General features: G+C 46.4%; 1 protein-coding gene across 12 annotated transcripts in view; it reads right to left on the bottom strand.

Annotated features, from left to right (window-relative positions):
- TNS3 (tensin 3) overlaps positions 1 to 27,736 on the bottom strand; it is an 80,495-nt gene that overhangs the window by 18,737 nt on the left and 34,022 nt on the right. For 11 of the 12 annotated variants that reach the window (XM_060282026.1, XM_060282027.1, XM_060282028.1 and 8 more), the window contains 3 exons: positions 21,319 to 22,572; positions 17,320 to 17,480; positions 14,918 to 15,044 (listed from right to left, as the gene is read on the bottom strand). In XM_060282026.1, coding sequence (XP_060138009.1) covers positions 14,918 to 15,044; positions 17,320 to 17,480; positions 21,319 to 22,572 — 1,542 coding nt within the window. The remainder of the gene's footprint in view (positions 1 to 14,917; positions 15,045 to 17,319; positions 17,481 to 21,318; positions 22,573 to 27,736) is intronic. The other variant, XM_060282023.1, reaches the window with a different exon arrangement.

Below are 27,736 nucleotides of genomic sequence, written 5' to 3'. Positions count from 1 at the left end.
GAATTCTTCCCAAGGTAGATTCACACACACAGATTTCATCACTCAACTGAACAGCCATCATAGAACAACTTTTACTTCCTCCTTATTTTTACTGAATTTTAACGGAAGAGGCTACAGAAAAATGAAACTAGAGGAAACTTGTTTGTTTTTCTAAAGGATTAAGTTGTTGCAATTGCTAATAAAGAAATATAGGATGTAGGTATGCAATCTACTAAATCAACAATAAAACATACCAAGAGGAAAATGACGTGTGGTCTAATGATTAAGTGCAAAGGAGGAGGATAGGGAAATAACCAGAACTAAACAGAGTCTCCGTACAACTGCAATGCTTAAATGTTCACAGTTATCTTTGCAATGGAGGAAGATGGGGAGAAAGCCTGAGTAACTTGGTCTTGCCTCAATTATTTCATTGCCCCCACATCAAAGACCTAGCAGCCTGGCCAGATCACTGACCACCTGTTGCTACTGACATGCACGCTCCCCAATTTAAGCCTGACACTTCCTGTGTTTCCAGCTATGCATTATTATTATTTTAAACACAGCATACAGTTAAAAGCTAAATCCATGCCACTTTTCCACTTGAAAACAAAGCAAGATGCCCAAAGAAACATCTTCTGTGCACCGGGCTCTGTCTCGGCACTCTTTAGATTTTTAACTTGGCTGAGATCACATTAAACACAGAACTCTTAGCCACTACTACTAATACTAGTAGTAGTAATAATAATTTGTTACTGGGTTGCCCCAGCCACTCCAGGCAGCTCCCCTGGACACAGAATTGACCTGCGCCTCCACGGGCAGCTGTGAGTCCCAAACTTCCCCAAGGCTGTGCACCTGTTTTTTTCAGGGGCAGTTACCCCAGAGTGCCCCCCACAAACAGTATTGCTGGGGTTCTGTCTTGTTGGGTTCAACCTCAATCTGTTGGCCGCCATCAAAACAAAGCTGGCTAATAGGGATTGATTAAAATGGTCCCTCCTCTTCCCAACCTTATCTACAAATACTTGAGACACAGTTGAGGTACTGATTTTTGCCACCATTTTACTTGGCTGGTAGCAGACAGAAGAGGTGCCAAGACTACACCATCCCGGGGCTCCTGGTAGGTTTACTACAAGCCCGATCCTGGTCTCTAATTTGCACTGATAGGTCTCTGATCACGCTGAGTATACAAATGTGCACCACCGTCACGCATCATGTATAGCCTGTGGCTCACAGAACATAGCCCAGTGTCACATACAGGTGGTAACCAACCACAGCCTTTCACACATTAAGAGGCACCAGAACAAACCTTACTACTCCAAAGTGGCCTGTGTAAACAAAGACTGAATACAACAATACAGTGGTACCTCGGTTTTTGAATGTAATCCATTCCGGAAGACAGCTTGAGTTCTGCAACGTTCAAAAACTGAAAATTCAATACAGAAGCTGTGTGGCATGTTTGACTTTTGAGGTGTGTTCGAAAACTGAAGCATTTACTTCCAGGTTTACAGCGTTCGAAAACCAAAATTCGAAATTCAAAAACCAACAGACATGTTCAAAAACCGAAGTACCACTGTACATTTGTTTTGATCTTCAAATAAAGCAAAGATAGAAAGTGCTTTGATGCATCCACTGGTGGGTTGTGTTGGCATAGGGTTACCACTGCTGGTACTACTGTCTCGAGAGCAGAAAAATGTTCCTTGTCCTGCAGATTTTGTGTCCCAAAATTTGACTCCTAAACGCATTCTGAAGTCATTCTAAGTAAGCACTGGCCTTGTTTTTGTAGTCGCACAGGTTGTTCTGAGTTACTCAGAGTGGTTTGTATATATGGATCTCCAGTAGTCTCCTGTCCAGGCTTCACTGGGCCAGATCCATTTCAGGAGAGTGATCAGCATTCAGAACATCCACTGGGTGTAGTCTGGAAGTTGCATCTCCAGCATGGCCCACAGATCAAATTTCCTTTCATGGCAGAAAGAAACCTCTCTATGTGTGCCATGACTCATTGGGGCAGATGAAAGCTGTGGTCTGGAACATCAGGAGGTCTCAGCTTGGGGATGACTGAATTACAGTCTGCGCAACAAGACTCAGGAACCAAACTGGTCATTCTACTCCACACTCCCCCCCTAGACTGCCTCTAAAATGGTATATGAACACTGCACATGATAGCCACATATTTATTATTTTTTAAAAAAACAACACCTTCACCTGCATTCCTGTGTTTTTTAACCCTACACTTATGACACAGCAGATGAAAAACACTTCCCCCCCAATTCCCTGCATTTGGGGAAGGGGGAGCATTGGAAATGTTAGATCTCAGGAACTTCTTTCTGGGGCTTTAAATATCAGCTGCTATATTATTTAATTAAAAAAGAATGATTTCGTGATTTAGAATTACTAATACGCCACAATTCAATTTGTGGATACATTCTTCAAATGAACCCTGAAAGCCGTTCAGATGACAGAGGAGCTTCGTGTTCACAAAGAAACTGCAATAGCTCCACCAACAATTTTGGGAGGCTCCCGAAAGTTTAGCTACTTTTGGGTTATGTGGTGGAATGGCAGAAATTCTGAGATGATAGCAACTTGCATACTGCTGGTTAGGACACAAAGGAGAAAAATGGAGTGAAGGATAATTCTGCCAAAACAGCTATGTTAATTAGGGATCAAAATAAACCGGAGGTGGGGAGAGGCACCCACTGAATTACCCCTCTTGGCCACACTGGGATGTCAAAGGGGAGATTCACACTAGTGCCAGCCTATGAGCAAAACTAGGAGTGCTCTACTTTTATTTTCAAATGAGACAAAGATGCCTTCCGTTTGACTAGGGACAAAAACAAACTGAGGATGTCTTTTTAATCATACACCACCAGATAGATACAAGTCTCTTTGTGCACTCATCCTGGCTTATTCTGAAGTATTTGGAAGCAATTACAAGTACAGTTATACCATGGAAGTCGAATGGAATCCATTCTGGAAGTCCGCTTGACTTCCAAAAAGTTCAGAAACCAAGGCGCAGCTTCCAATTGGCTGCGGAAGCCCCGTCGGATGTTCAGGTTCCAAAGAACGTTCGCAAACAGGAACACTCTTATCATCAACTTCTTATCGTCAATCCTGGGCAACTTTGGCCCAGTTGTCACTGGTAATAAACCTGTCTGGGTTGAACCACTGTAAGAAGGGGTAGTGAATGATGGTGCCCCCTGAGATGTGTTCCTGACAGCAGGTGCCTCAATGCAAAACAAAAGGTCTTATATTATGTCTGACAAGAAGAAATGAAGATTCTGGAGCCAAACAGGCACCCTCTTAGAGAGAAAGCAGGTTTAAAATTCATCAATATGTTAACTTCCTTTTCTTACTATGAGGATGGAAAGATGCCCTATTTGGAGGCAGGAGGAATCCTCCTAGGTGACCATGTTTGCTTGCCCATTCTCTGAAGTTAACTAAATTCCAAGGGCCTTGCGCCCAGTGCATTCTTATGCTCATCCCTGTAAGATTTATTACTTCCAGTCTACGCTTTGCCCAATATTTTGCATGCCATCTCTTACTTGAGAACTCCTCAGTGCCCAGATATCCAGCCGAGAGAGGGCCTTGCCATTTCCCCCAGGCCAACTCAGCCCCTTCTGAAGTTGCAAGAAAGAAGACAACTTGTTGTTCAGCTCTTGCAGCTTACGCAAAGCAAAAGCGCACTTAGGCGGCGGCAATCCTAACCCTCATATGCGAGGAAAGAGCGCTTAGTTGGGAGTTTTGTCCTACTCCACGGTAACCAAGGCGAGCTTCCATGCCCGACGGCAGACCATTCTCCTCTTGATGGTGAATGATCGGGGGCGGGGCGGGGGTCCCTGTCTGCTCTGGGGAAGCCCATTTACAAAGCCATTCCAAGCAACGAGGCCGACTCCTTGCAAGCTGCTCGGCTTCTTCCTCCGAGCGGAAGCGCAGCGGAGGATCCGCCCGCCGCCGCCGCCGCTCCAGAGCCTCGGGCTCTCCGGGGCCGTTGCTCGGCCAGCTTGCCCGCCGCCCCGCGCGCCCTCCGCCCCGCCCAGGCTCGGCCCCTCGGAGCCTCTGACGCCGCCGCCGCCGCCTACCTAGCGCCGCCGCCATGGCCGAGCCCCGCGCCGCCGCCGAAGGAGCTGCTCCCGACGCCCCTCCGGCACCGATCTCCGCTCAGCGCCCGGCCCGCCGCGGGGGCGGCGCCCTCTTCTCCCGGGAAAGCCTCCCGGCGAGACGCGGCCACTGAGCGCCGCCCGATCCGGCAGCGCCGCTCGCCGCCGGCTCGGAGAGACCCCTCCTCCGGAGAGACGCGCCCAGGCTCCACCTCCAGCTGCCCGGCCGGCCAAGGGGGCTCCAGGGCGGCGTCTCGTTCGTCCGCCAGCCCGCCCGCCGCTCCTCCCTCGGGGGCAGCCGGGGAAGGAGGAGCCCGCCAGGGAGGCTCGCCGCTCGCTCAGCCGCCCTGGGAAGCGGCTGCTCCGGCGAACCCCCCCCCCCCCCCCCGCAGCGCTGCAGCGGAACCAAGGGCGGCCCGCGGAGCCGCCAAGAGCCCGAACTACGGTCGCGCTCCCATGGCTTCCGGGGAAGCCTGGGATGAAGTGCCCCGGGCAGCGGCGCTGCAGCAGCGGAAGCGCCTCGGCATCCCAGTTATTTATACCCCGGGGGCTCCAGGCAGCGGACAGAGAGAGAGAAAACCCTGCATTTCAAAGGCAGTTTCCAACAGGGCATTTTGCATTCTCGCAGAACCAAGAACTGAAACCAGGATAAGGATGGCAGAGCGCAAATAGCACAGGGAGCCGCATACGGTATCCCCACATGAAGATGCCAAGTGGGCATTCGCCCCACAGGTAGCCATGCAGTGTGGGCCACCCTGAGCTGACCACTGGGCAATTCCTGGGAATGGGCTGCCCTTCCAGGCATCTTGCAGGGAAACATCTTCCCCCTCCTGCAAGGAGTCCCACCGGCTAATTTTTCATATAGATGCCAATTCAGAGTTTCTGTTTCTGGGCACACCTCTCCAACATAAATCACCAGCAAAGCCTCCCCCCTCCCCCCCCAGCATGTGCTATGTTAGGGAGAAATAGCAGCTCTTCCAGGTCACCCACCACTCTGACAGCCATTTCATGAGTAGGCCTACAGGAAGATGGCGGCTAGGAAAAGAGTTTTAAGGTTCTAGATTCATGTAGGTAACCATGTTGGTCTGACGCAAGTGGGGGGGGGGAATTGTCCAGTAGCATCTTAGAGACCAACCAAGTTTGTTCTGGGTATAAGCTTTCGGTTATAAACTTATGATCATAGGTAGCTAAGGACTCAAAATGGTGAGTCAGGAGAGCTGTGACAAACCAGTTTAGGTTGCAGAAAAGGAATCTATGACCAGGGAGTAAGACAACACAACCTTCTTGAAGAAACATTTTAACATAGGATAGAAAGACAATGCAGGCAAGAAAAAACACTGCTCAGGGAGGTCACTTGTCTTTGAAGGTGTTGGCCGTAAGCTGCTCATTTATCCCATCCTGAAGAAACAGAAGAAAACCAAGAATGTTGCACAAGAGAGAAGCCAACCACCATCACGTCTTTCTTAGAAAGTTCACCCTCCCCGCCCCCGAGGTTTAGAGGCTGAATGGTCAGATCCAGACTGTGCTCCTTCCTCCTCACAGAGGATCCCTGTGGAGAGGCCAGAGGATGACCACTGACCAGCACCCTCTTGCCCCTTAGCATGTTTCTTAGCTGGCTCCATGACAACAGGAGAAGAACCATCCCTGAAATAGAGGAGGAAAGGAGACCTCACAGAATGGCAACCTGAGAGGCCTCTTTGATATACCTCCCGGGTGGGGCCAACTCATTCCCTTATGGGCTTCCTAGGCAGAGGACCTTCCCCTTCTGTGTTTACTATGAAGGAGGGAGAAAGGAGACTCCACCATGACAAAGAGCCCTTAGTCCTGAGCCCCCCCCCCCACCATGACTGAGAAAGGCGGGGTGGCACTGAGTCTACCTCTTCGGACATTACAGAATGTACAATACAAAGATATCCTCCCTGCTCAGGGATGTTCACGGCCAGAATTACAGTAAACACAGGTAGAGAATAGATCCCTCCTTTCCCACAGAATATGGCCAGGAGCAATATAGTGCATTACAGATGCAGTGAAATACAACTTTTAAAACCACCCAAAGAGAACTGTAAAAGGTGTGGCAGGTGGAAAGAACAGTGACTTCGATCTCGAGATATTGTAGGACCTCACTGTCCTAGGCTAGCAGCTGAAAGCCAACGAATCTCCTGCTCAAAGTGAATAAAGAACATTGGTTCCTGCCAAAAACGGTGACCACCCCCTGCCAACTTCTTAAAGGAGATTGTGCTGCTCGACAAGGAGAATTGCATCAATACCAGGCATGCTGCTGTTGGAGCAATGAACTCTGCAAGAATAGCAAAGTAGTCCGAGCAGGAGAAGGCAAGAGCATTACAGACTTCATCTAGAATTTCTCCCTCCTCCACTCTCTCAGAGACAGACTTAAGACTGTGATTTGTTTCGTCCTCCCCATAGCGAGGGGAGAAGCCAAAAGAACAGCACTGGAAGGAAGGTTGAGTCGCTAACTCTGTGAGCCCCAGGTGCCAGGAACCGTGAGAGAAAGCCTTGGGCTGGCAAGATGTGCCAGGGAAAGAAAATAAAAAACTCACAAGAAAAACACTGTAAATTTAAAGGGAAATGGAGGGCCCCTGGGAGAGGAGGCGGCAAAAGGCTTGCAAGGCCTGTCTGGTCCAGGTGAGGAAAAGTCATCCTATTCACTTATAACCTGCTAAAAGAGCCAAGCACTTCTGTTTTCACAGCCATTCAAATTAAGCAGCACTATCACCTGCTTGTGCCATTACATCGTGGACTATAATATCTCAGCATTTTTGCCAACATTTTAAAAGAGAAAGCACAGAAGCCCCATTTCCCACAAGAAAGTAATGTTGGTTAATTTCCTTAGATTACATGTCTGCTGCTGATGCCTCTCAAAAGGACAAGAAAGCAGTCCTATTTTTCTGCGGTGTATGGAGAGGATCTTTTCCACATTAAGAAAATGAGACACAAGAAAGGAAGTGGGAGACTCTGTTATCTCTCCCTCCCTTTCAGCTTTCAGACGGCATTTCCCTGTTCAGGAGAAGCTGAACAAATCTGCAGTGAAATGGGACATTATTGTATAAAATTGTTTTCATAAATGGGCCCAGCAGTCAAACATAGGGCACCGTGGCTAGAAATGCTACAAGAATATAAATGAGTAGCCAACATTTGCAGAGGGAAGGTCATGCAGGCTAAAGCTCAGAATGAGCTCAGGCTTGCAAGAGAAGTTAATAATAGAAAGTGGTTTTTTTCACTTATGGCTGAAGAAAGAGAAAGACCAAGGAAGGAGAAGGTCTTCTGCATGGAGAAGATGGAGAAAGGCTGTTGGGTGATGGAGAATGCAGAACTGCTCATCACCTACAGCAAAACATCCTTTCCCAGTGCCATCCTTTGTATGTTTGCTCAGATGTAAGTTCCACAAAACTCACTGAATTTATTTCATAGTTTAGGATTGCAGCCTCAGTGGAGTTTCCCTCTCAGAGTGCACTCTTAATCAGTTTGCCACGCACTCTTGGAGAGTCTTACCTGGACAGCAAATTATATACCTATAGTTAGCATGAAATGAGTAATGGCTGAATTGTAAGCGGAGACTTTAATTGGCAGCAAATAAAGTTCAGTGTTTGTTTCATTGTATGTATGAATGAATGATGAGTAGACAAATGAGCAAACTTTCTTTACGTCCAACATTTTACATACAGAATAAACCACCAGTTTTCTAAACCTTGCTTGGTAATAATATGAACATTTGGACTCTGGATCTTGCTGGTCAGAAACAGCCAGGATTCACTCCTCCCAGGAGAGGGGAGACAGTAATGTCTGACCCTGAATGTAAGTGACCTGTATGAAGGACTATGATTTGAAAACATGCTGCATGTACTTTTGTTACTTAAGAAAAATCTTAATAAGCACATTCACACACATACTGTTGAGCTGGAAGGGGTTCCGAGAGTCAAGTTCCCTGCAGTCCAGAGTCGACTTTCTATGAAGCTGGCTATCTTTGCTGCTTACTTGTGAGTAAACCAGAACATCTATCATGTAAAGAATAGGCTAGGAAGTTTAGGATCAGAATTGTAAGAGACCAGCGTGCTCTTCCGAGACGTGGGAGAGACTTGGGGGGTGTAGGCTACTTGTACACTCTGAATAACTAATAAAGGAACTGCCTGGGAAACGCAAGGCGCGTTGGTCTCAGAGTCCCCAGGGTCTGCTGGGGAAATGAACAAGCTTCTTTGATCTTGGACAAGGATACGGCAGCTGGAAGCTAGCCTTGCTTTCCCCAGCAATCTGTGTTGAGGTTAAACTGAGGAGTGCCAAGTGCACTGGCTTGCAGCCTTTCCAAAAGTAATCTGTTTGGTGCACCCAGGTCCCCTCCCAACAGGGTTGCAAGAGTAAGTGGGAAGCTGGTGGCAGCAACTACCAGAGAGTAAGACCCGTTGACAACACTGTAGGACTGTTGGGTTGCAGTTGGACAAAGAAGGGGGTAGAACAGAGCGTTTTCCCACCCCGTCACAGCTTTATCTTTTATCTTGATTTTCATTGTCTGCATGTGTTCTATATTTTAACTTGTAAGCCATCCTATAAATATTTATGCAGAAGGGTGGCCTACCAATTCTTAAAACAAACAACCTTTTAAAATCTATTCAGGAAAATCCAGCCTGCTGCATACTGAACAAGAGACACACATGTTTTGCTTTGTAGCAAATATTTATCTTTACCTGCCATTACAAATTTTAGGGTATTGTTGTTAGAAGCTAAAATGGTATCCATCTCATCAAATACCTTCCACCTCAGTTCTGACTGAGATCCACAAACTCTTGGAAGTTCAGTGTAAACACAAGAAACATTATAATGCAAACATCTGATAGCAAGAATAATCCAGGAAGCTGGGGGGACCGACATCCTTGAGGACAGGAATGGGGAACATGAGGCTCCCAGATGTTGTTGGAGTGCAACTGTCCCTGACCCTTATGTTGTGGGGAGCTGCAGCCCAACAGCATCTCAGAGGCCACAGCCCAGCCCAGCCCCACTCAAGGAAACGTGGACAGCTTTTCATGTAACTACAATAAATGTTATTCCTGATGGCAGATTTATATAATTATTCAAACTTTGTTTGAGAGGCAGTAAAGTGTCACCGCCTTTCCAAAAGATCTAGAAATTCTGAAGAACTGATAATAGAAAGGAAAAAAAAGCGAGATGAAGTCAGATAAATATGGGCTCATCCCACGCCTTGTTTGATTTCTACTTCTAACAATTACTATCACCTTGATATTAGTTAAGGAGTGAATACAGACAGACAGACATATACTTACATAGGATAGATCTGGTAGCCATAAAATACAGTATTTCCATTGCAATCCAGTCATGACTACAGCAATGTTTAGTTGGTCTCTTAAGATGCTACTGGAAGGAAATTTTTTTATTTTGTTTCGATTACAGCAATGAAGTTAGACAAGGCACCATGACCAACTTGGGTTGGATTAGACCCAAAATGAATAAAAATGCTACATTATATATTTGAAGATATTTCTTACAAGAACGCCACTGGTAAGAGGTTTTCAATGGAAGCCAGACGGGCCATTATCAAGGATGGATGGAACGGGGCAAATTTTGCTGGTGGAGTGCTTGAAAAGGAGGCAGAAAGAGACCACACCTCTCCTCTCCCCATCCACAATCACAACACAGAAATCACTCCCCCACCCACCCCTGCTTGGATCCAGGAGCCTTAAGAAAGACGTTTCCCTTGCTATGGGGACTGATCTCTGTTTGGATCATGGCCGGGGACTGAAGAGATGGGCCTCACTGCCTGACCTATAGAACCTTCCCCACAAGAACTGTGCTTCCCAGTGCCAGTAAGAGCAAGAGAGCAGCAAAGGCATACAGTATTTCGCTTCAGTCATGGGGAGCAAGGAAAGCAAGAAAGAAGCTTGCCTGGCTCTTACTATCTGCACATAAGGGACACACTTTTTGCAGGTGTGCAATAAGAGGGAGGTGAAAATTGAGACGGGCTTGTTCCCTTCCTGGGTGCTTACGGGAGTTTGCTTCTCAGGAAGGCCCTGACACAGCACACAAGGCAAGAGCAATGGCGCTAAGCAGAACAGTCCACTTCTCTTCCTTCTTGTGAGCCTTTCTTCCTTAAGGCTCCTTGAAGTAAGAGAAGCTTTAAAAGAAAGACAAAAATGCTATTTGGTGGGGTGTTTTGTGAGCTCAGTTACAAGCTTCCACAAAAAAACTGTTGCTTACTAGCCAGGCCAGGCCTCTTCATAGGCTAGCCATTTGAGCCTGCCGATAGCCAAGAGAAGTGGCCCTCCATGTCCTGACTGGCACGCTGGGACGGTTTTGCAGGAGTGGGTTAATATATGGGCTGGAGATTTTGAAAGCTAGACTGAAGAAACCTCTCTATGTGGACAGTTTTGGCTTAATGAATCCAGTCTCTTGTGTCAGTTTCTGCTGACCTTTGAAAATCCTTTCCAAGTCCTGTCATTCTATGGCAGCAAATGTTCAAGCACAGAACATTTGTGAGACGCAGCTCAAATCTCTGGCAATTGGCTTGGTGCAGAATGTTTTAGCTTGTGTAATTCAGCTACACAAAGGGACCTCAATTCACTGCTTGAGGCATAAGACAAGTGGGTCTTTATAAGTCCCAGAGTGAGATACACAGAGCATTCTTGTTCCTTCAGAAGCACACAAGAACCCTCCATTGCAAAACTAGCTGCCCTCACAATGCCAGCTACCAAGTTTCCACTGGTGGATGTTTTTGATGTTTACGTTTAATCTGAAAAGCCGGGGGGAACTACGGTACATGCTGCTTGAAGAAGACTACCTGCTTTTCAAAACGGGATTAAAAGTAGAGGAAGACACATTTTCACAGTGCTCTTTTGCGCAAACAAGGACATAGCATCAAATAGACAAATGCAATATGTAAACTGCCCGGTTGTGGATATCTTCCAGAGCAACTCCTGGAATTGCAGCAGTATTTTGCTATTTCTATTTTATAATTTTATAGTACAGTGGAACCTTGGTTTCCGAACATAATCTGTTCTCGAAGACTGTTTGACTTCCAACACATTTGAAAACTGAGGAGCAATGGGCAGTCAGCAAAATCCATTGAGAAAAAAGAAAAACATGCAGCGGAAGCCGTTTGACTTCCGAGGCACGTTCGAAAATGGAAGCAATTACTTCCGGGTTTTTTTGGCATTTAGCTTCTGAAATGTTCGGCTTCCGAGATTCCACTGTTTTAATGATACCAATGTGGTATTTGTCATGAGCTGGTGGTTTATAAGTATTCTTATAAAATAAATAAATAAACCAATAACATAAAATAATCCCAGGAATGCCCAAATTGTGAACCTGAATCTTCCACCTCACCTAAGACAGGTTGAACCCCTATTCCTTAACCTACCCCTGTCTTGCCTATTCCCAACATCAGAACTTGAAATTAGAAGATGGCAGGTCCTGCCTATGAAGACCATTCCAAGAAGCCTCATGGACATAACTGGGAGGGGCTTACAAACATACTCCATTTCTCCAGCTAGGTATTAGTAATACATACCAAAACAGCATGCTTATCCAGGATTAAATCCTAAATGAACTATGTTCCACTTGCATTGAACAGCAGGACCTGAAGACTCAAGGGAGCTGCTGATTCAACAACCAGGGTGCTCCTGGACAAGAGGAGACAGCATGAGGCTGCTCAATTCCCTTTCACGGCCATTCGCATCTGCCCTGCCATAACTCCTTCTGCTGGAGGGCTGCCATCTATGTGGGGCTGTGGGGCGTGCTGACGTCATGCATACATGTCGTGGGGAGTGCACACACATGTGTGGTGACATTGCATGGCCCCAGACCCCTCAATCATGGGGGGCAAGGCGGTGCGCCTGATCAGTAGTGTCCTGAGCTTCAATTTCACCAATCCTTCATTACCTGACCCCCGAACAGGTAAGAACACAACATAAGAACAGAAGCATCCCGTAAATGCAGAATTTAAACTTGCAGACAAACATGATAAATAAATTAGCAGCAAAGCACACAAAATGTGCCTTACAATAGCACAAAATGCAGGGTGCAGAAAAATCAGTTTGTATAGCTTTGCAGTTAATCTCACAGCGACATAGTGGGGGGAAATAGCACAAGATAGACAGAAAAGTGGCTTCCCTGAGACCACCAAGGGAGTTTCCTGGCTCAAAGAAGACATTAGCTCAATGCAGGCTAGCGCCCTTAACAGACGTTCATTTAGATATAATGTATGGATATTGGGATGGGGTGGGTAGGATCTTGGGGACAGGATCTGCCCCAGATCCACACACATGGTATTATAATGTGCTCAGAGAGCTGCAGCATTTACACTTACTGTCAAGCTGCCTTGGTCTAACTGAGGTGAAAGGCAGGGTATATTTTTAAAAAAACAGATAAGAAAACAGGAACATATTCATGGAGTAAACATTAAAAACTAACTTTTCTTTAAGGTCCTATCAGTGGATTCTGTTTTGTAGTTTCCAAAGAGGAATTTCATGGCAGTTTAATCAAAAATTTAGATGAACCCAACAAACCAAAGAATTCTGGGGCATGTATCTGACAGATCTTCACAGAAATAGTCTGGTTGCAGATCATTTGTTTTTTCAAAGTCATTTTCACTGACAGTGACAACCGATTTTGGTATGCAAAAACAGAAAGCACCCGGCTTGACTGAACATGCACAGATCATAGTCCTCTCTGACAAACATGTTTTTGTCAAGGAGAAAAGGGAAAAATACCACCAGAAACAGTTCAGTTATGAACATGCCCAATAATAGAAGCTACCTCTGAGAAGTTCTGTCCAGTTCTGGGACAATTCACCATCAAGGGAAACACTAGAAATAGCATGAAGGATGGCAACTTATGCTTAATTGGTCCCATTTTACCAAGAGGCTTCTGTTACCTGCCCCTAGTAGGTATAACCACCTCTATTGTGATGTTTCTCTAAGTATATTATTAAGGTTAGATCTGCCCCCTTCTCTGCCTAGGTGGGAATATGAATGATTCTGTGGTCTTAATCTATTTCATCCTGTTTTTATACAGGCCCCCCCCCCCATGCGCTTCCCACTCCTGTGTGACTGCATTTACGTGGATGGCTACAAAATAAATAAATAAATAAATAAATAGATCAGGGGTCCCCAAACTAAGGCCCGGGGGCTGGATGCGGCCCAATCGCCTTCTCAATCCGGCCCCCGGACGGTCCAGGAATCAGCATGTTTTTATAAGAGTAGAATGTGTCCTTTTATTTAAAATGCATATCTGGGTTATTTGTGGGGCCTGCCTGGTTTTTTTTACATGAGTAGAATGTGTCCTTTTATTTAAAATGCATCTCTGGGTTATTTGTGGGACATAGGAATTTGTTCATTTTTTTTTTCAAAATATAGTCCAGCCCCCCACAAGGTCTGAGGGACAGTGGACTGGCCCCCTGCTGAAAAAGTTTGACCCCTGACATAGATGGTTCTCCCTCCCCTCGCTGGGGCTGCAGGGAAGGGCTACAGCGCAGAAGCACCAGGATGTGGTCGGCAGCAGCATCAAGGGGGTAGGTGGAAGGACAGTGGCTGCTCTCGGTTGCCCTCTTGCCCAGCTTGGTCCCTTTACTCAGCTTGCAGCAGGACATCCCAGCTGAGATGGCCTGGCAGCCTCGGGGTGGAGCCTGCATGCACCCCAAGCACCCCAATCCTCCACTTGGGAATGAGGTGCCTGCTCTGGGAGGTCAACCTGCCCAGCTTAGCCTCAACCCCCTATTGCTCGCCTGGTGCACCTTACTCCCCCCCCCCTGCCCTCACCACTGCCTCTCCATGCGCTCTGGGGGGGGGGGTTGCCAACACCCAAGCCTCTCTACTCCAGAGACACTTGTCTCTCTTTCTTCTCTCTCTATTAAAGTGGAGTGCTCCACGCTTGACACAATTTCACTTACACACACAAGCTCCTGGAACGTAACCCCTGTGTAAGCGGGGGGGGGGGGGGATGCCTGTAATAATAATTGAGGTGAGTATGGATGCGTGTGCAAGTTCACACTTGGACACCCCCCACTCCAAAAGCCTTCTGTATTGAATAGATTATATAACTCTCAAGGCAGTGCTATATTAAGATATCATTTATGCAATGAAATGTTTCAGCAATTAGCACAGTAACACTGCTCAAGCAGCCAAATGACTGAATTTGCAGACTGCCCACAGAAATGTTAGTGGCAGGAAAAATATTCTATAAATTCTTTGTTCTCACGAAGCGCCAAACTTTATCAACCGTGCAGGAGAAAATACTGTATACTTAAAATGTCACCTATGAACAGAGTCCACATTCAGGAATATGTGTACCTGGATCCTTTGTAAATGTTTAACTGTTTTAGCTGACAAAACATACAAAGCTATATATACCGGTAGCATCTGATCCAACTCAGCAATTTTATTGTTGTTAATGCTGCAATAGGTCTGGGTCTCTAGGGTGATCAAATGCAAAGAAGAACTAAGTCCCTGTATTTTCAACAGCTATACAGAAAAGGGAATTTTGGCAGGTGCACCTGGCCATGTGAGAGTCTGAAGAGTCATGTCTGCTGAAATTCCGTCTTTTATATGACCATTAAGTGCACAATATACCTACCTTTTTATCTATTTATACTCCCTGCTATTGATGTTAAGCAAACAGTTGAAGAAGCTGCAGCTATTTTGCACAAGGAGAGTCTAGTCTGTGCTGTGGAACAATTCTAACAGTTGTAAGAGCACAGCTCTGAGACGCCAGAGCCCTGAGGGCAATGGCAAAGGCACCCACCTGAGAGGCACCAGAACTGAGTTCTGGCTTTAAAAAAAACCCTGGTTAGAAGATATAGAAGCAAAATACAAAACACGCTGTCTCACCATAGGGAGTCTCTGGTGATACTGGGAATGCTGGAGTCGTTTGGAGCGTTTCATTCCAAATTTTTGTTGGTGAGAAGATCCTGCTGTCTGCTTCATCCAGGTCTTCCTGATAGTGTTCAACACTCCTCTAGAATATAAAATAGAAACATGGAGGAAGCCCATTTTTTCCAGGCATGATCAAGTCAGCCAACATAAACCTTTTGCCCCACTTTTAAAACAGAAAGATCTCAGCGCTCCTAAAGCGCGCAGACAAGTGGACAAAGGCAGGCCAGGCACAATGAATCTGGGGGCATGACCACTGACCCCATTGACAGATTTACATCTCCTGGATCCAAAGTGTTTTGCTCAAAGTTTGCTCATCTTTGGTCCCCACCCTGCACAGAGCTCTCACCTGTGGCTTCCAGGAGCTGTCAGCAGGCGACAGCAGACATACCCTGGGGGGAAATGGCTTCAAATGCCTGGCTAAACAGGTGAGGTTGACTGGTGGGTCTTAAACCCTTGGTGAGTGGGGAACATCCCTGCCTGCAGAGACAGGCTCTGGCAGATTGAGTGGACAAGACCAATACTGGATCCAATGGTCGGTAAAGTGCTTACTGCACCTGCTGCTGAAGAAAATGAGGGGCAGGTGGGGCTTGTCATCCTGGAAAGGGAGCCTACCTAGGGCAATGCTGATCCTAAACCTTCACTGCCTTGCAGCCATACTCATTCTTGAGAAAAGTTTCAGGAGTAAACCCTTCAGAACCATCCAGACCCACTGCCTTGCGGAACATCTTTGGGAGAAGAAAAGGTGGAGGAGTAAACTCTACACAAATCCAGAATGGAGTCCCTAAGGCAATGGAAACAAACCCCTTTGTGCCTAGCAAGCTGGTACATCAGGACCACATGTCCTGGCTTGTCCACCAGGTCAATGACTCATGGAAGATGGCCATCATTGACCGTGAGCTGAAAAGGCTCAACACTGACCTTGCTGCTCTACAGGACACTAGACTCACTTTGAATGGCAGCCTCTGAGAGAAAAACTACACCGTTTTCTGGCAAGGAGGGCACATTCAAGGCATGGCTTTCACAGTGAGGAACTCCCGTCTGTCTGCGATAGAACCATCAACCTGAGGGCTCTGAATGCTTGCTTTCCCTCCGTCTCTCAACAACCTCCGGTCTGGTTAGCATATTGAGTGTCTAGGCTTCCACTTTGTGCTCTGACATACAGACCAAGGGCCAGTTCTAAGAGGATCAAGACCAGGTTGTCAGGAGGGTCCCAGCCTGAGAACACCTATTCCTGCTGTGAGATTTCAGTGCTAGAGTTGGGAACATTCATCGCACATGGGACAACTGCATAGACCACTTTGGTATTATTGGCAGCATGAAGGGAAATGGGCAAAGGGAGGCCTGCTTGAACTGTGCGCAGCCTCTGCACCACGAGCACGTTCTTCTCTACCAAGGCAAAACACTGAGTGTCCTGGAAACAGCCAATATCAGGCCACAGGAACCTGCTGGACTTGATTGTCACCAGACAATCAGCACTGAACTGTGTTCGTGTCACACGGAGCTACCACAGTGCTGACTGTGACACGAATAGTCACTCCCTGGTGGCAAGAAAGATCCATCTCCAGCCAAAGAGAGCCCATAGCACAAAGCAGAAAGTGCGGCCTTGAATCAACACTGCCAGAAAAGTCATGCCTGAACTTTTTGAGTGCTTCCCTGATTTTGTGGAACAAGCTCTACTGACCTGCACCAGACATCGTTTTGAAGCAAGGTGAGATCGCATCCAAGAAGCAACCTACAACACAGCTATGTCCTCCTCGGGCAAAAGAAACCAACCGACTCCCGATTGGTTTGAGGCTGGCATTAAAGGACATGGAATCTGTTATTGCCGCAAGGCTCTCCTCAACTACAAGCGTGTTCCCTGTGAAAATACACTTGCTACCCTGAAAAAGGCAAGGAGTGATGTCCCGCGGATTGCCCGACACCAGCAACATTTGCCAAGGATGTGCTCTACAGGGAGCTGGCCTCATGCATCAGACCCATTGGCAGACCAACCATGTTACACAAAGATATCTGCAAACATGACATGAAAGCTGGCAACATCAACCCCGTCATGTGGGAGTCCCTTGCAGACAACTGCACCACCTGGAGACAATCAGTCAGGTCACGTATTGACAGCAGTGACCAGAGGAGGAATGACTGCTGAGAAGAGTGCAGAAGGAAGAAACGCCATGGTACACCTGCATCAGCACAACCGGATGGATGCCTTCCTCTACCCCAGCTGCAACAAAACATGTCTCCCCTTATCAGTCTCTACAGCCATAGCAGGTGCTGCAACCTTCCAACAGCTTGACCTCACTCCCAAAGGCGCACTCTTCCATTGTCTCTCAAGACAGACAGATGCCCACCACCTTTCTTACCTCATTTGACTCCCCTCCAGGCCTGTATGAACCTAGTCTTTCTGCAGAAGGCGCCATCCGTTCACACTTTGGATATAATGGCTGTGCTGAGACATTGTTCTCATACTGTGCCAGGCTTAACTTCTTGTTTAGTCCACTCAATATGTCATCTGCTTGAGAGCCTGGAGATACAAAAACACAAATACTTTGGAGCAAAATCTATTGGGCAATATAAAAAGTGACCACCAGGTAAAGTGAGTTTGCAGTAAAGGGATGTAATTCATTGCCAAGGCTAAAATCAAGTAGATTTACTTAAAATGGCATCACTGACTGCAGTGCTGTAAGCAAACCGAGCCAAAGTAAATTCTAACATTTTGCATTCCAAGTGAGGCCTGGTCGATACTTACCATATGTCACCCCTGTACTGCTATTTGCTCATAAAAAGGAACTAACACCGGTTGCTGAATATTTATAAGAAAGTCTTCCTTGTTTATCAGAAATGCTACAGCTGCCAGCACATGGGTGTATTCTTATGTAAACGTAGGGAAGAAAGACATGGGGAAGACATAGCAGGGTGGTAAATGCAAGCTTCCCTTTTTAAGCACAGTTAGGCTAAAAGCCCCTTTTCCATTCTAAAATATTTTCTTTCCAGGTAACAGGCAAAAAGTGGTCTGCTTCTAGTACACTGTTTATAATTCAATTTATTATCATTTTTAATATATTTTTGTTAAAGATTTCTTGGTTTACAAAAGTTATGTACATTTTCTACAGGATCAGTTTCATTTAGGAAGAAAAGGGGGAAAGAGGGGGAGGGTGGCGATGTTTCTATTCTCCTTAGTGTATTTGTGGGGTTTTGTGTCAGTGCCGCTTGTGCAGGTTCTCTTTACTACTCGCTTGTATTCCTTTGGTGGTGAGAGAGGTTGGGCATGGCGTAAGGGTGTGCTTGTTTGTTTGTGATTGGCTGTGGTGAACTTTGTTTTCGTGTGTGAGTGAGGTGTGTGTGCGCGCGCGTTTGGATCAGGTTAGACAGATGGATTCGAATGCTGTTGGCGGGTTCTTGTTGTTGCCTTGTTGGGCTGTGTATGGGATGAAGGCATCTTCTTCTATTTGTTCCCGTGTCAGTTTCAGTCTGTTGGTTAGTTTTTCTAATAGGGCTGTTTCCTATACTATTTGATGCCATTGGTCCATGCTTACTCCTGGCAGGTCTCTCCAGTGTCTGGCTATGGTGTTTCTGGCTGCTGAGAGGAGGAGGTGGGTTATGAGCTCTTTGTGTTGTGAGTGGGTCTTGGAAGATGTTTAGTAGGGCCAGTTCTAGGGTGACTTCCAATACAGTACTTGCTTAGTTATTTTGCATATTACTTGTATGACTGATGTCCAGAAGAGTTGGATATTCATAATTCAAGTTATGAAATATCTTATCGCCACAGAAAACTTGGACGATCCAATTTTAGAACTAGCAGGTCTTGTGGTAATTCTACAACAACTGGCTGAATTTAGATGAAACCTGTTAAGTACTGTACTGTCACAGTAAACATTTGCCGCTTTCCTGGCTGGAGGGGAGAACTGGGGTGAAAGGGAAGGGAAACACCTGAGAGACATCAGCTTGAACCCTGAGATTGTGTTTACTTCTGCTCCCGCCAGGTATTCAGCTGAGAGTGGCCTGGCCCATTGATCAGCTGTGAACAAAGCCATTTCTCTTGGCCTTAAACTGGGAAGAGCAGATTCCTCCTCTACAAACAGGGCAGGGAACACAGCTGCTATTTTCTGAGATCTCCTTTCCATCAGCAAGATTCTCCTAGAGATGTTTCAATGGTCTCTGAAAATACAGTACATTTGCATCTTAAGTGGGGGTGATGTTTGGGGGATGGTGCGTATATGCAAAAATGAGTATACATGAGTATGTGTCCCCTTGGAACTGCCCCTGTGTGAGCATCCTCAAGCTCTCCACCTTGCTTACTGGGCAAGTCCTGCTCAGCATTCAGGGTCAGCGATGCTCTCGCAAGACCTTAAAGGTCTTCCTTGTTGAGCCCAATTTTGATGCCACAGCCAGTTAAAGGTGGGGGAGATTCACAAATGCTTCCAATAGCTTTTCAGAGCCTCCCTCTTTAAGATTGCAGTGAGATCTAGCTTAAAAGGGATGGGGAACACGAACACCCACACACACCCACACCCACACACACACGAAACACTACACTCAGATTCAAAGCACTCCCCATGTTTGGGGCTTTCCACACGTCTCATTATTTATGGTATTTTAATATTTTGCTGGAAGCCACCCAGAGTGGCTGGGGAAACCCAGCCAGATGGGTGGGGTATAAATAATAAATTATGATGATGAATTTTTACAACTTGGTTTTTTCTTTTTTACATATTGCTTGTATTTTGAGAACTCTGTTCATAATAAAAAGGAAAGAGTTATACAGGGAGTCTTTCATAATTCTTGTCTCATGAGTTTCTCCTAAGGGGGAAAAAGTCAATGAATAATGACATTTTTCCCCCCATAAATGGCAAATCACAAATAAAGTACTTGCATTATAGACAAAATAAAAAAGTAAGTCTACTTCTCCTTGGTCTATCTTTGCCGCTAAGGAGACAGAATGCTGGGCTAGATGGAATATTACCAAATAATTAAGATTTATTCTAAGCAGCCCTAAATCTTGCTTCTGACCATCTTCCCATTATGGAGGCACAAACACATGTGGTCCCCTCGACTATATACAATGTGGGGTTATTTGTAAAGGTAAAGGGACCCCTGACCATTAGGTCGAGTCATGACCGACTCTGGGGTTGTGGCGCTCATCTCGCGTTATTGGCCGAGGGAGCCGGCGTATAGCTTCCAGGTCATGTGGCCAGCATGACAAAGCCACTTCTGGCGAACCAGAGCAGCGCATGGAAACGCTGTTTACCTTCCCGCTGTAGTGGTTCCTATTTATCTAACTTGCACTTTGACGTGCTTTCATACTGCTAGTTGGCAGGAGCTGGGACCGAGCAACGGGAGCTTACCCCGTTGTGGGGATTCGAACCGCTGACCTTCTGATCGGCAAGCCCTAGGCTCTGTGGTTTAACCCACAGTGCCACCCGCGTACAATCACACAAATAGGATATGCTCACACAAATAGGATATGCTCATTCCAGCTTAGGAGGAGGACTGACCAGATCACTCTGTGAACAGCTCTTTCTTAGCAACTTGGAGGTGCCACTGTAACTGTCTCCAAATTAAAGGCTGCTCACAATTCCAAAAATGTTCACAACTCTAGACTGTCTTTATACTGCACACCTTTAGGTGCCAGCCCAAAATGTCTCTCTTCAACCAGGCCTTTGGCTTGATTAACATCTTATACCCTTTTTTAAATGTGTTTGTGGGAGGAGGGAGGGAGGGAGGGAGTTTACTGGTTTGTGCTTTTTTCTTCTTGTTTTTCTTGTATATTTTGTGAGAGCTACAGATGAAGGGCGCTACACAAATTTAACAAATAAAATAACAATAAATAAATATTTGAATATACTCTCCCCTTACTTATCTGTCTCCCCAACCTGAACCCTACAGAACTAAAGCATATATTGTGGCCAATGCAGAAACAGCTTTAAAAAATGATAACTACTTGATGCATCGCCTGCCAATCTCATTTCCCCCCCCCAAAAAAAATCCTCTCCTAGGGAGGACCTGGCAGAAGAAGGGACAGGAGAGGCCCAAATCGTAACATGGAAGATCTGATTGTCCACTTTGAATCTTAGGAGTTCATGGTCTATGCATGCCTCTTTGGGTTTAATATAATGATTGAAATATAAAGATTCAAATTATTTTGATATAAGGTGTAGAATAAAACATATTAATGAAAAAAGGCAAATGACTTCAGTTCCATCCCAACATTCCAGAGATCTGTAATAGGGAGCTATTGAGATACTCCATTTCTCAGTGACAAACTTTTAACACACCGTATTCACGCTATGCAATGGCAAATGGAAGCTTTTAACCACTGAAGAAAAACGCATTTCATTGATGCATCATGAAGAATAACTCACCCTGCTGAGGCCGGTTTCCGTCCAGGACCTCTGCCTTCCCATGGAATCTGGAGCTCATCCCAAACCCTCCCATGTCCATTTTAGGGCTTGCGAGGCCATTCAGCTGCCCTGTGTCTCTGCCGATTGTCTTGATACATGTGGGAATAGCCTCAAATGTTGGGTCCAGTTCTAAAATTAACCTATTAAGCTGCTCAATGGACTGATCCATCTCCAGGGTGGGGGAGGATGGCAAGCCTGCTGAATCGTTCCCTGTGTTCAATCCCAGTTCAAGATTGTGTTGTAATTTTAAAACCTCGGGGCCAGGGATTTGGGCGATCTTGCTGGAGGGTAGCATACTCCCGAGACTCCTCTGCACAGCATGTCTGCTGCTGGACCCCCGGGGAGGGGTATCTGGACCTCTGGCTTGGCTGCGCAGGTTGCCCGAGTTCTCAGCCACACCACAAATACCAAGCCGGACTTCATTCTCTGGGCTGTAAGCGTACTGGTGAGCGATGACCATTTGCTGTTCCCGCACCCATGTCTGGGTTGGGTATCCACTGAGGCTGTAGGCCTGTGGCTTGGTGGAAACGGCAGTATTCCTCAGCAGCTGCTGAGATTGCTTTGGGTCGGTGCCTCCAAAGTGCCTCTCATACCTGGGCTCTCCATCAATGTCCAGATCTGGGACCAGAGTGTTGCAGTACTCCTTCTCCAAAGCATTGCTTCCAAAGCCATCTGACAGGAGAGAATTCTGGCTGCTTTTGTGGCAGCGGAAGTTCCCAAGGTGGTTGGAATGCTGCCCTTCGGAGGAGGACAAAGTCCCAAGGCTGCCCACACTGTGGAGGTCGTGACTGGGCACCTCGTCGTCCAGAATGTCTGTTTCCCTGTCCTTGTGCTCGGCACCTCCATTCATATGAACCTGGGCGGGCACTACTATGTGGCGAGTCCCACTGAACGTGCTTTGGGCATCGGTCATATCCTCAGCAGGACTGGCTGAGTTCTGCAGACCAAGGCCGCTCAGCAATTGCTCCAGCCCCTCTTTCTCTAGGGGGCTCAGGACACCCTTGGTTTCTGGCAGGGAACGCTCTTCAGTCTGGTCCGTCCTTATAGAGGCTGTAGAGTGTCCTGAGTCGCTGCCCACAGACAAGGCATAGTCCCTGGGGTCAGGGCTGGTAAATGCAGCAGCCGGGGCCCTGCGAGGAAGGCGGCTCTCACAGCAGCTTCTCTTCCTTGCTTTAGCATACAAGTTGCCACCCGTGGGGCCCTGGGTGTGCAGCACTGCAAAGAAATACAGCAGGGATTATATAAGACAAAACAGAGTAGAGTTGGAGAACGGGGACAAGAAAAAACTATTTAATATTGTTATTTATTAAATTTGTTGGTTGCTTTATCTTGCCCAGGGCAGCCCAAAGCAACTCACAACCAAACAGACAGAAAGGCAACCCTCACAGACCCATGTTAAGGAAAAAGAGGCTGTGAGGAGGCGGGGCTTTCAGTGACCAATGGGGCCAGACCCACTGGGGATGGGATGCTGTGGCTCATTAGGTCTGACACTTAACCAAGTCAGAGAAGATCGTATTTTTGCTAATAATGAGTTGATTTCAACTCTGAACAGTGCGATTACTGACCTGTGTCACGAGGCCACCTGAGCCTCAAGCTGCAGCAAAGGACCCAGAAGGACCCACCTGTGTAACCCCATCAAGAGCAGGCATTCTCCCAGCCATCTGGTCTAGGAACCCCCCCCCCTCAACAGCGCCTCCGTCTTATCTGGCCTGAGCTTTAGTTTATTGAGGCAAGACACACACACAAACATTTTTTGGGGGGAACCCCTCCTAAACCCTAGAAATTAATAAATGGTTGAAATTTCATTATTTGGTCATGTGAAGGGAGAAATGCAAGCTGCGATGAATTCCTGGGTTAGCCTAGGCAAAACAACCTGGCCAAGCTAGGGCCATTAAGAAACAAGAGAGGGCCACTGAGAGCCCTTGGCAATGCAGGAGAGCTGTCCTCCCCCCTTGCCCTGAGGTGCGGACAGAGACTGGGGGGTTGGAAGGATGCCAGGGTAACTGGGTGGGAGGTGATGGGGGGAGGGAAAGTCTTGAGGAAGAAGAGGAAGGAAGGAAGACTGGGATCTATCTTGGGTGGGCGGGCTGAATGCTGGCTTCACGGCTGTGGGGGACAAGCCCCCCTTGAAATGACCATGCTGTAAGATCTGGACTCCCTCCACGCAGACTGAAAGTGTAAACAGGCGAATAAACCATTTTTCTTAAAGCTACAACAATCTCCTCCATGTCTCAATTCTCCAAAGGAACACAGACCCTGGGTGAGTGCCTGGAACCCCCTGGGACCTTGCAGGGAGGGGAGGTGGCTCACAACTTTTGTAGCAATATATATATTATAATTAAAAAATAGAAGCAGACCGTGCTATCATTAACTGTGCCAGAATGGATGATGAAATCACAATCGTTTTACTTGCCTTTATACAATTAATTCTGTAACAAGACTCACAAAAACAGAGCATTGCATGGAAGGGGTGAAAAGCACATTCCCCTACTTTGTTTCTGAAAACTGAATTATTCTGGTGCAATAGCAAAGCTGCATTTTTATATTGGCTCTACAACCTACAGTGCTGGCTATATGTGTATTTATTTATGTGCAAATGTATAGCCCTGAAGTGACTAGACTTCTGCATCAGCTCTATGAGCAGCCCAAGTATGGGATTTTTCTACATTGTACAACTTCTGTTTTAGAAAACAAACAAATGAAAAACACTTGTGGAGTGTGGAGGGGAAGAGGTTATTCAATATTTTAGAAGGTGATACCTTACTTCCTCATTAACAATCCATACAACATCATGCAATATAGAGAGGGGTCTTTAATTCAAGGGCATTCCACTCAGAACGTCATTTTAGTGGCCCACAGAGAATAATTTAAAAACCAATTACACACCACAGTTTTAAAGAGGAGAGAATAAGAATACAATTCTGGCTACCCCTACCCCCAACATAATTACTTCAATGTGTACTCCTGATAATCCACTATCTCACTCCACTTGTAGCATGAGGCTCTTCATCTCAGGGTCGTGGGTTTGAGCCCCATGTTGGACAAAAGATTCCTGCATTTGCAGGGGGTTGGACTAGATGACCCTCATGGTCCCTTCCAACTCTATAATTCTATTTCACTTGTTTTAAAAACTATAGTACATAGCCCAGCTGAAGTTAAGCCATCCATCCAGCAGCCAGAAACAAATGGAGGGGAGGGGACAGAAAGGATGGCGAGTCTCTTTCCCAGCTTCCTAGAAATACCACCAGCTGCTGTAGGTCTTCTGGCACTCTTTGTCCCTAATGGGCATAAGCTCCACAAATGCTCGTCCAATTTGCAGGTGACACCAAACTGGGAAGGGTAACCAATGCCACAGCAGATAGAATTGGGATTGAAGATGACCTTAACAGATTGAAGAACTGGGTCAAAACTAAGAAAAAAAAATCAATAGGGACAAATGTAGGGTTCTGCACTTTAGCAGGAGCTTAACATGAGTTAACATGTGAGGCAGCAGCAAAAAAGCTACAGTAATGCTATTATTCTAGGCTGCATCCACAGAAGTCTAGTGTCCAGATCAAGGGAAGTCATAGTCCCACTCTCGTCCAGACCACACCTGGAATATGATGTCCAGTTCTGGGCACCACAATTTAAGAAGGATGTTGGCAAGCTGGAAGGTTTGCAGAGGAGGGCAAGCAAGATGATCAAGGATCTGGAAACTAAGCCTTATGAGGAGCGCTTGAAGGAGCTGGGTATGTTTAGCCTGGAAAAGAGGAGGCTGAGAAGAGCCCTTCAAATATCTCAAGGGCTTACACAGAGAGAATGGAGCAAGCTTTTCTTTTCTTCTGCTCTGGAAGGTAGGACCTGAACCAATGACCAAGTTACAAAAAAAGAGATTCTGACTAAACACCAGAACTTTTCTGACAGTAAGAGATGTTTGGCAGTGGAACGGACTCCTTTGGGAGGTGGTGGACTCTCCTTTCTTAGAGGTTTTTAAGCAGAGGCTGAATGGCCTTTAATCTTGGATGCTTTAATTAAGATACCTGCATTGTAGGGGGTTGGAGTAGATGACCCTCGGGATCCCTTCCAACTCTATAATTCTATGAAGTACCCTAATGGGCTTCTCAAAAGAATTATGGTTTGAGGGAAGAGAGATTAATACTACCACAATAAACAAGGTGCTTTCTCCAAAGCTCTGCATTATACACTCTGCACCTGAAGCTCATGGAGAAAATTTTAACAGTCTTTTGAGAGAGCCCCAACTTCTTGGAAAAACAATGGCACAGCCATTCTTTCAGCAGAGTACTGGATTCCAAGCAAGACTTTGCAGGTTTGATATCGACTGATGTGTCTCAAACCTGTGACTATACAACTTGATCAAAGAGGGAAATCTGCTCTGTGGATTTGTTTACTACAGTAACTATAGTTCCATGTAAATATTGTACAGTTTATATGGAACAATCAAACTTTCCATTTAAAGGAAAAATAAAACGTCAACTGCAGAGTAATTGTTTTCTTTTGAGCAAACAAGGCCCCACATCGACTTAGCACAGCAGTAAGAGAAGGTGGGGGGTTAACCCCTCAGGCTGTTTTCCTGATAAAAACTGCAACCGCCTCAATCCTGCTATGCAGCCCAGTTTCCCATGAGGGGAAACGTATGACAAGAGCGCAAGTTTTACTCATGAGGGAGGAGCACCAGTGTCCCAGTCCAACCTTCTACAAACTGTTCCTTGCAAACCCTTGGAGCTCTGTGAGAGATTAAATCTCTGGCATCTTCAATTAAGGTAAAGGTAAAGGGACCTTTACCTTTACCAATTAAGGTCAGGGGACCCAGGTGGCGCTGTGGGTTAAACCACTGAGCCTAGGGCTTGCTGATCAGAAGGTCGGCGGTTCGAATCCCTGTGATGGGGTGAGCTCCTGTTGCTTGGTCCCAGCTCCTGCTGACCTAGCAGTTCGAAAGCATGTCAAAATGCAAGTAGATAAATAGGAACCGCTACAGCGGGAAGGTAAATGGCGTTTCCATGTGCTGCTCTGGTTTGCTAGAAGCGGCTTTGTCATGCTGGCCACATGACCTGGAAGCTGTACGCCGGCTCCCTCGGCCAATAATGCGAGATGAGCGCGCAACCCCAGAGTCGGTCACAACTGGACCTAATGGTCAGGGGTCCCTTTACCTTTACCAGGTCATGTGGCCAGCATGACAAAGCCGCTTCTGGCATACCAGAGCAGCGCACAGAAATGCCGTTTACCTTCCAGCCTGGAGCGATACCTATTTATCTACTTGCACTTTGATGTGCTTTCGAACTGTTAGGTTGGCAGGAGCAGGGACCGAGCTCACCCCGTCACAGGGATTCGAACCGCCGACCTTCTGATCGGCAAGCCCTACCTAGGCTCTGTGGTTTAACCCATAGCACCACCCGCATCTTCAGGTACAGCTGGAAAACCTAGGAGAGCAGCTGCCAGTTATGGTAGTCTTGAGCTGCATGGTCCAATGGTCTGTCTTGGGATAAGGCAGCTTTCTATGGCACCACGTAGGAAAAAGACAAGAGATCTGAGCATGCAATGGGAATCTGTTAATGAACAATAGTCTCCAGCATGTATGGTCCCTCCAAGTCAATCCTTCCCCAGGGCCTGCATCTCAGCTGAGTAATGTTTAAACCTATTCATGGACAGAGAGAAGATTGAGTCACCGTTGCAAAAGATGGCAACACTCACCTCACGACATGGCCAGAGGCTATGACGAGAGCTTCACATATAGTTAGAATTGCCAAAGGACAATAATTTCAGCAGTCACCGCCAGAGTGAATATTCCCTTTGGACCCAACTCAGATTTTCACCTGCAAGAGCCCACTATGAGACAAGCACTGATGCAAGGAATGAGCAAAACAGCTTGTCTCTGGAAAATTTGGTGGCGTGCAGAATAGATTTATTTCACTTTGTCCAAACTCTGAGGTGGGTTATAAAAGCTTGAACAGATTCCACAATCCACTGTACCAACTTCAAGGAGAACTAACATCTCTTGGGGTAATGACACCACCCCTGGCTCCACATGCATGGCAGGGGTCTTGTAAATGTGCCTTTCAAACTGTGATAGATCCACTTCGTACAGTATGCCATTTTCAGAAATGTCCTGGAACTTCTAGTTATGGAAATTCTTCAAATACAGTGGAGCCTCGGTTTATGAACACCTCGGTTTATGAATTTTCGGTTTATGAATGCCGCGGACCCATCTGGAACGGATTAATTCACTTTCCATTACTTTCAATGGGAAAGTTCGCTTCAGTTTATGAACGCTTCAGTTTATGAACAGACTTCCAGAACCAATTACACCCATGCTTCGGGTTTAGTACGCTTCAGGTTGAGTACTCCACGGACCTGTCTGGAACGGATTAATTCACTTTCCATT

Source organism: Zootoca vivipara, chromosome 13, assembly GCF_963506605.1.
Source record: "Zootoca vivipara chromosome 13, rZooViv1.1, whole genome shotgun sequence".
Classification (NCBI taxonomy): Eukaryota; Metazoa; Chordata; class Lepidosauria; order Squamata; family Lacertidae; genus Zootoca; species Zootoca vivipara.
Note: the sequence above shows the minus strand (reverse complement) of the source record. Positions and strands in the feature narration are given on the sequence as shown.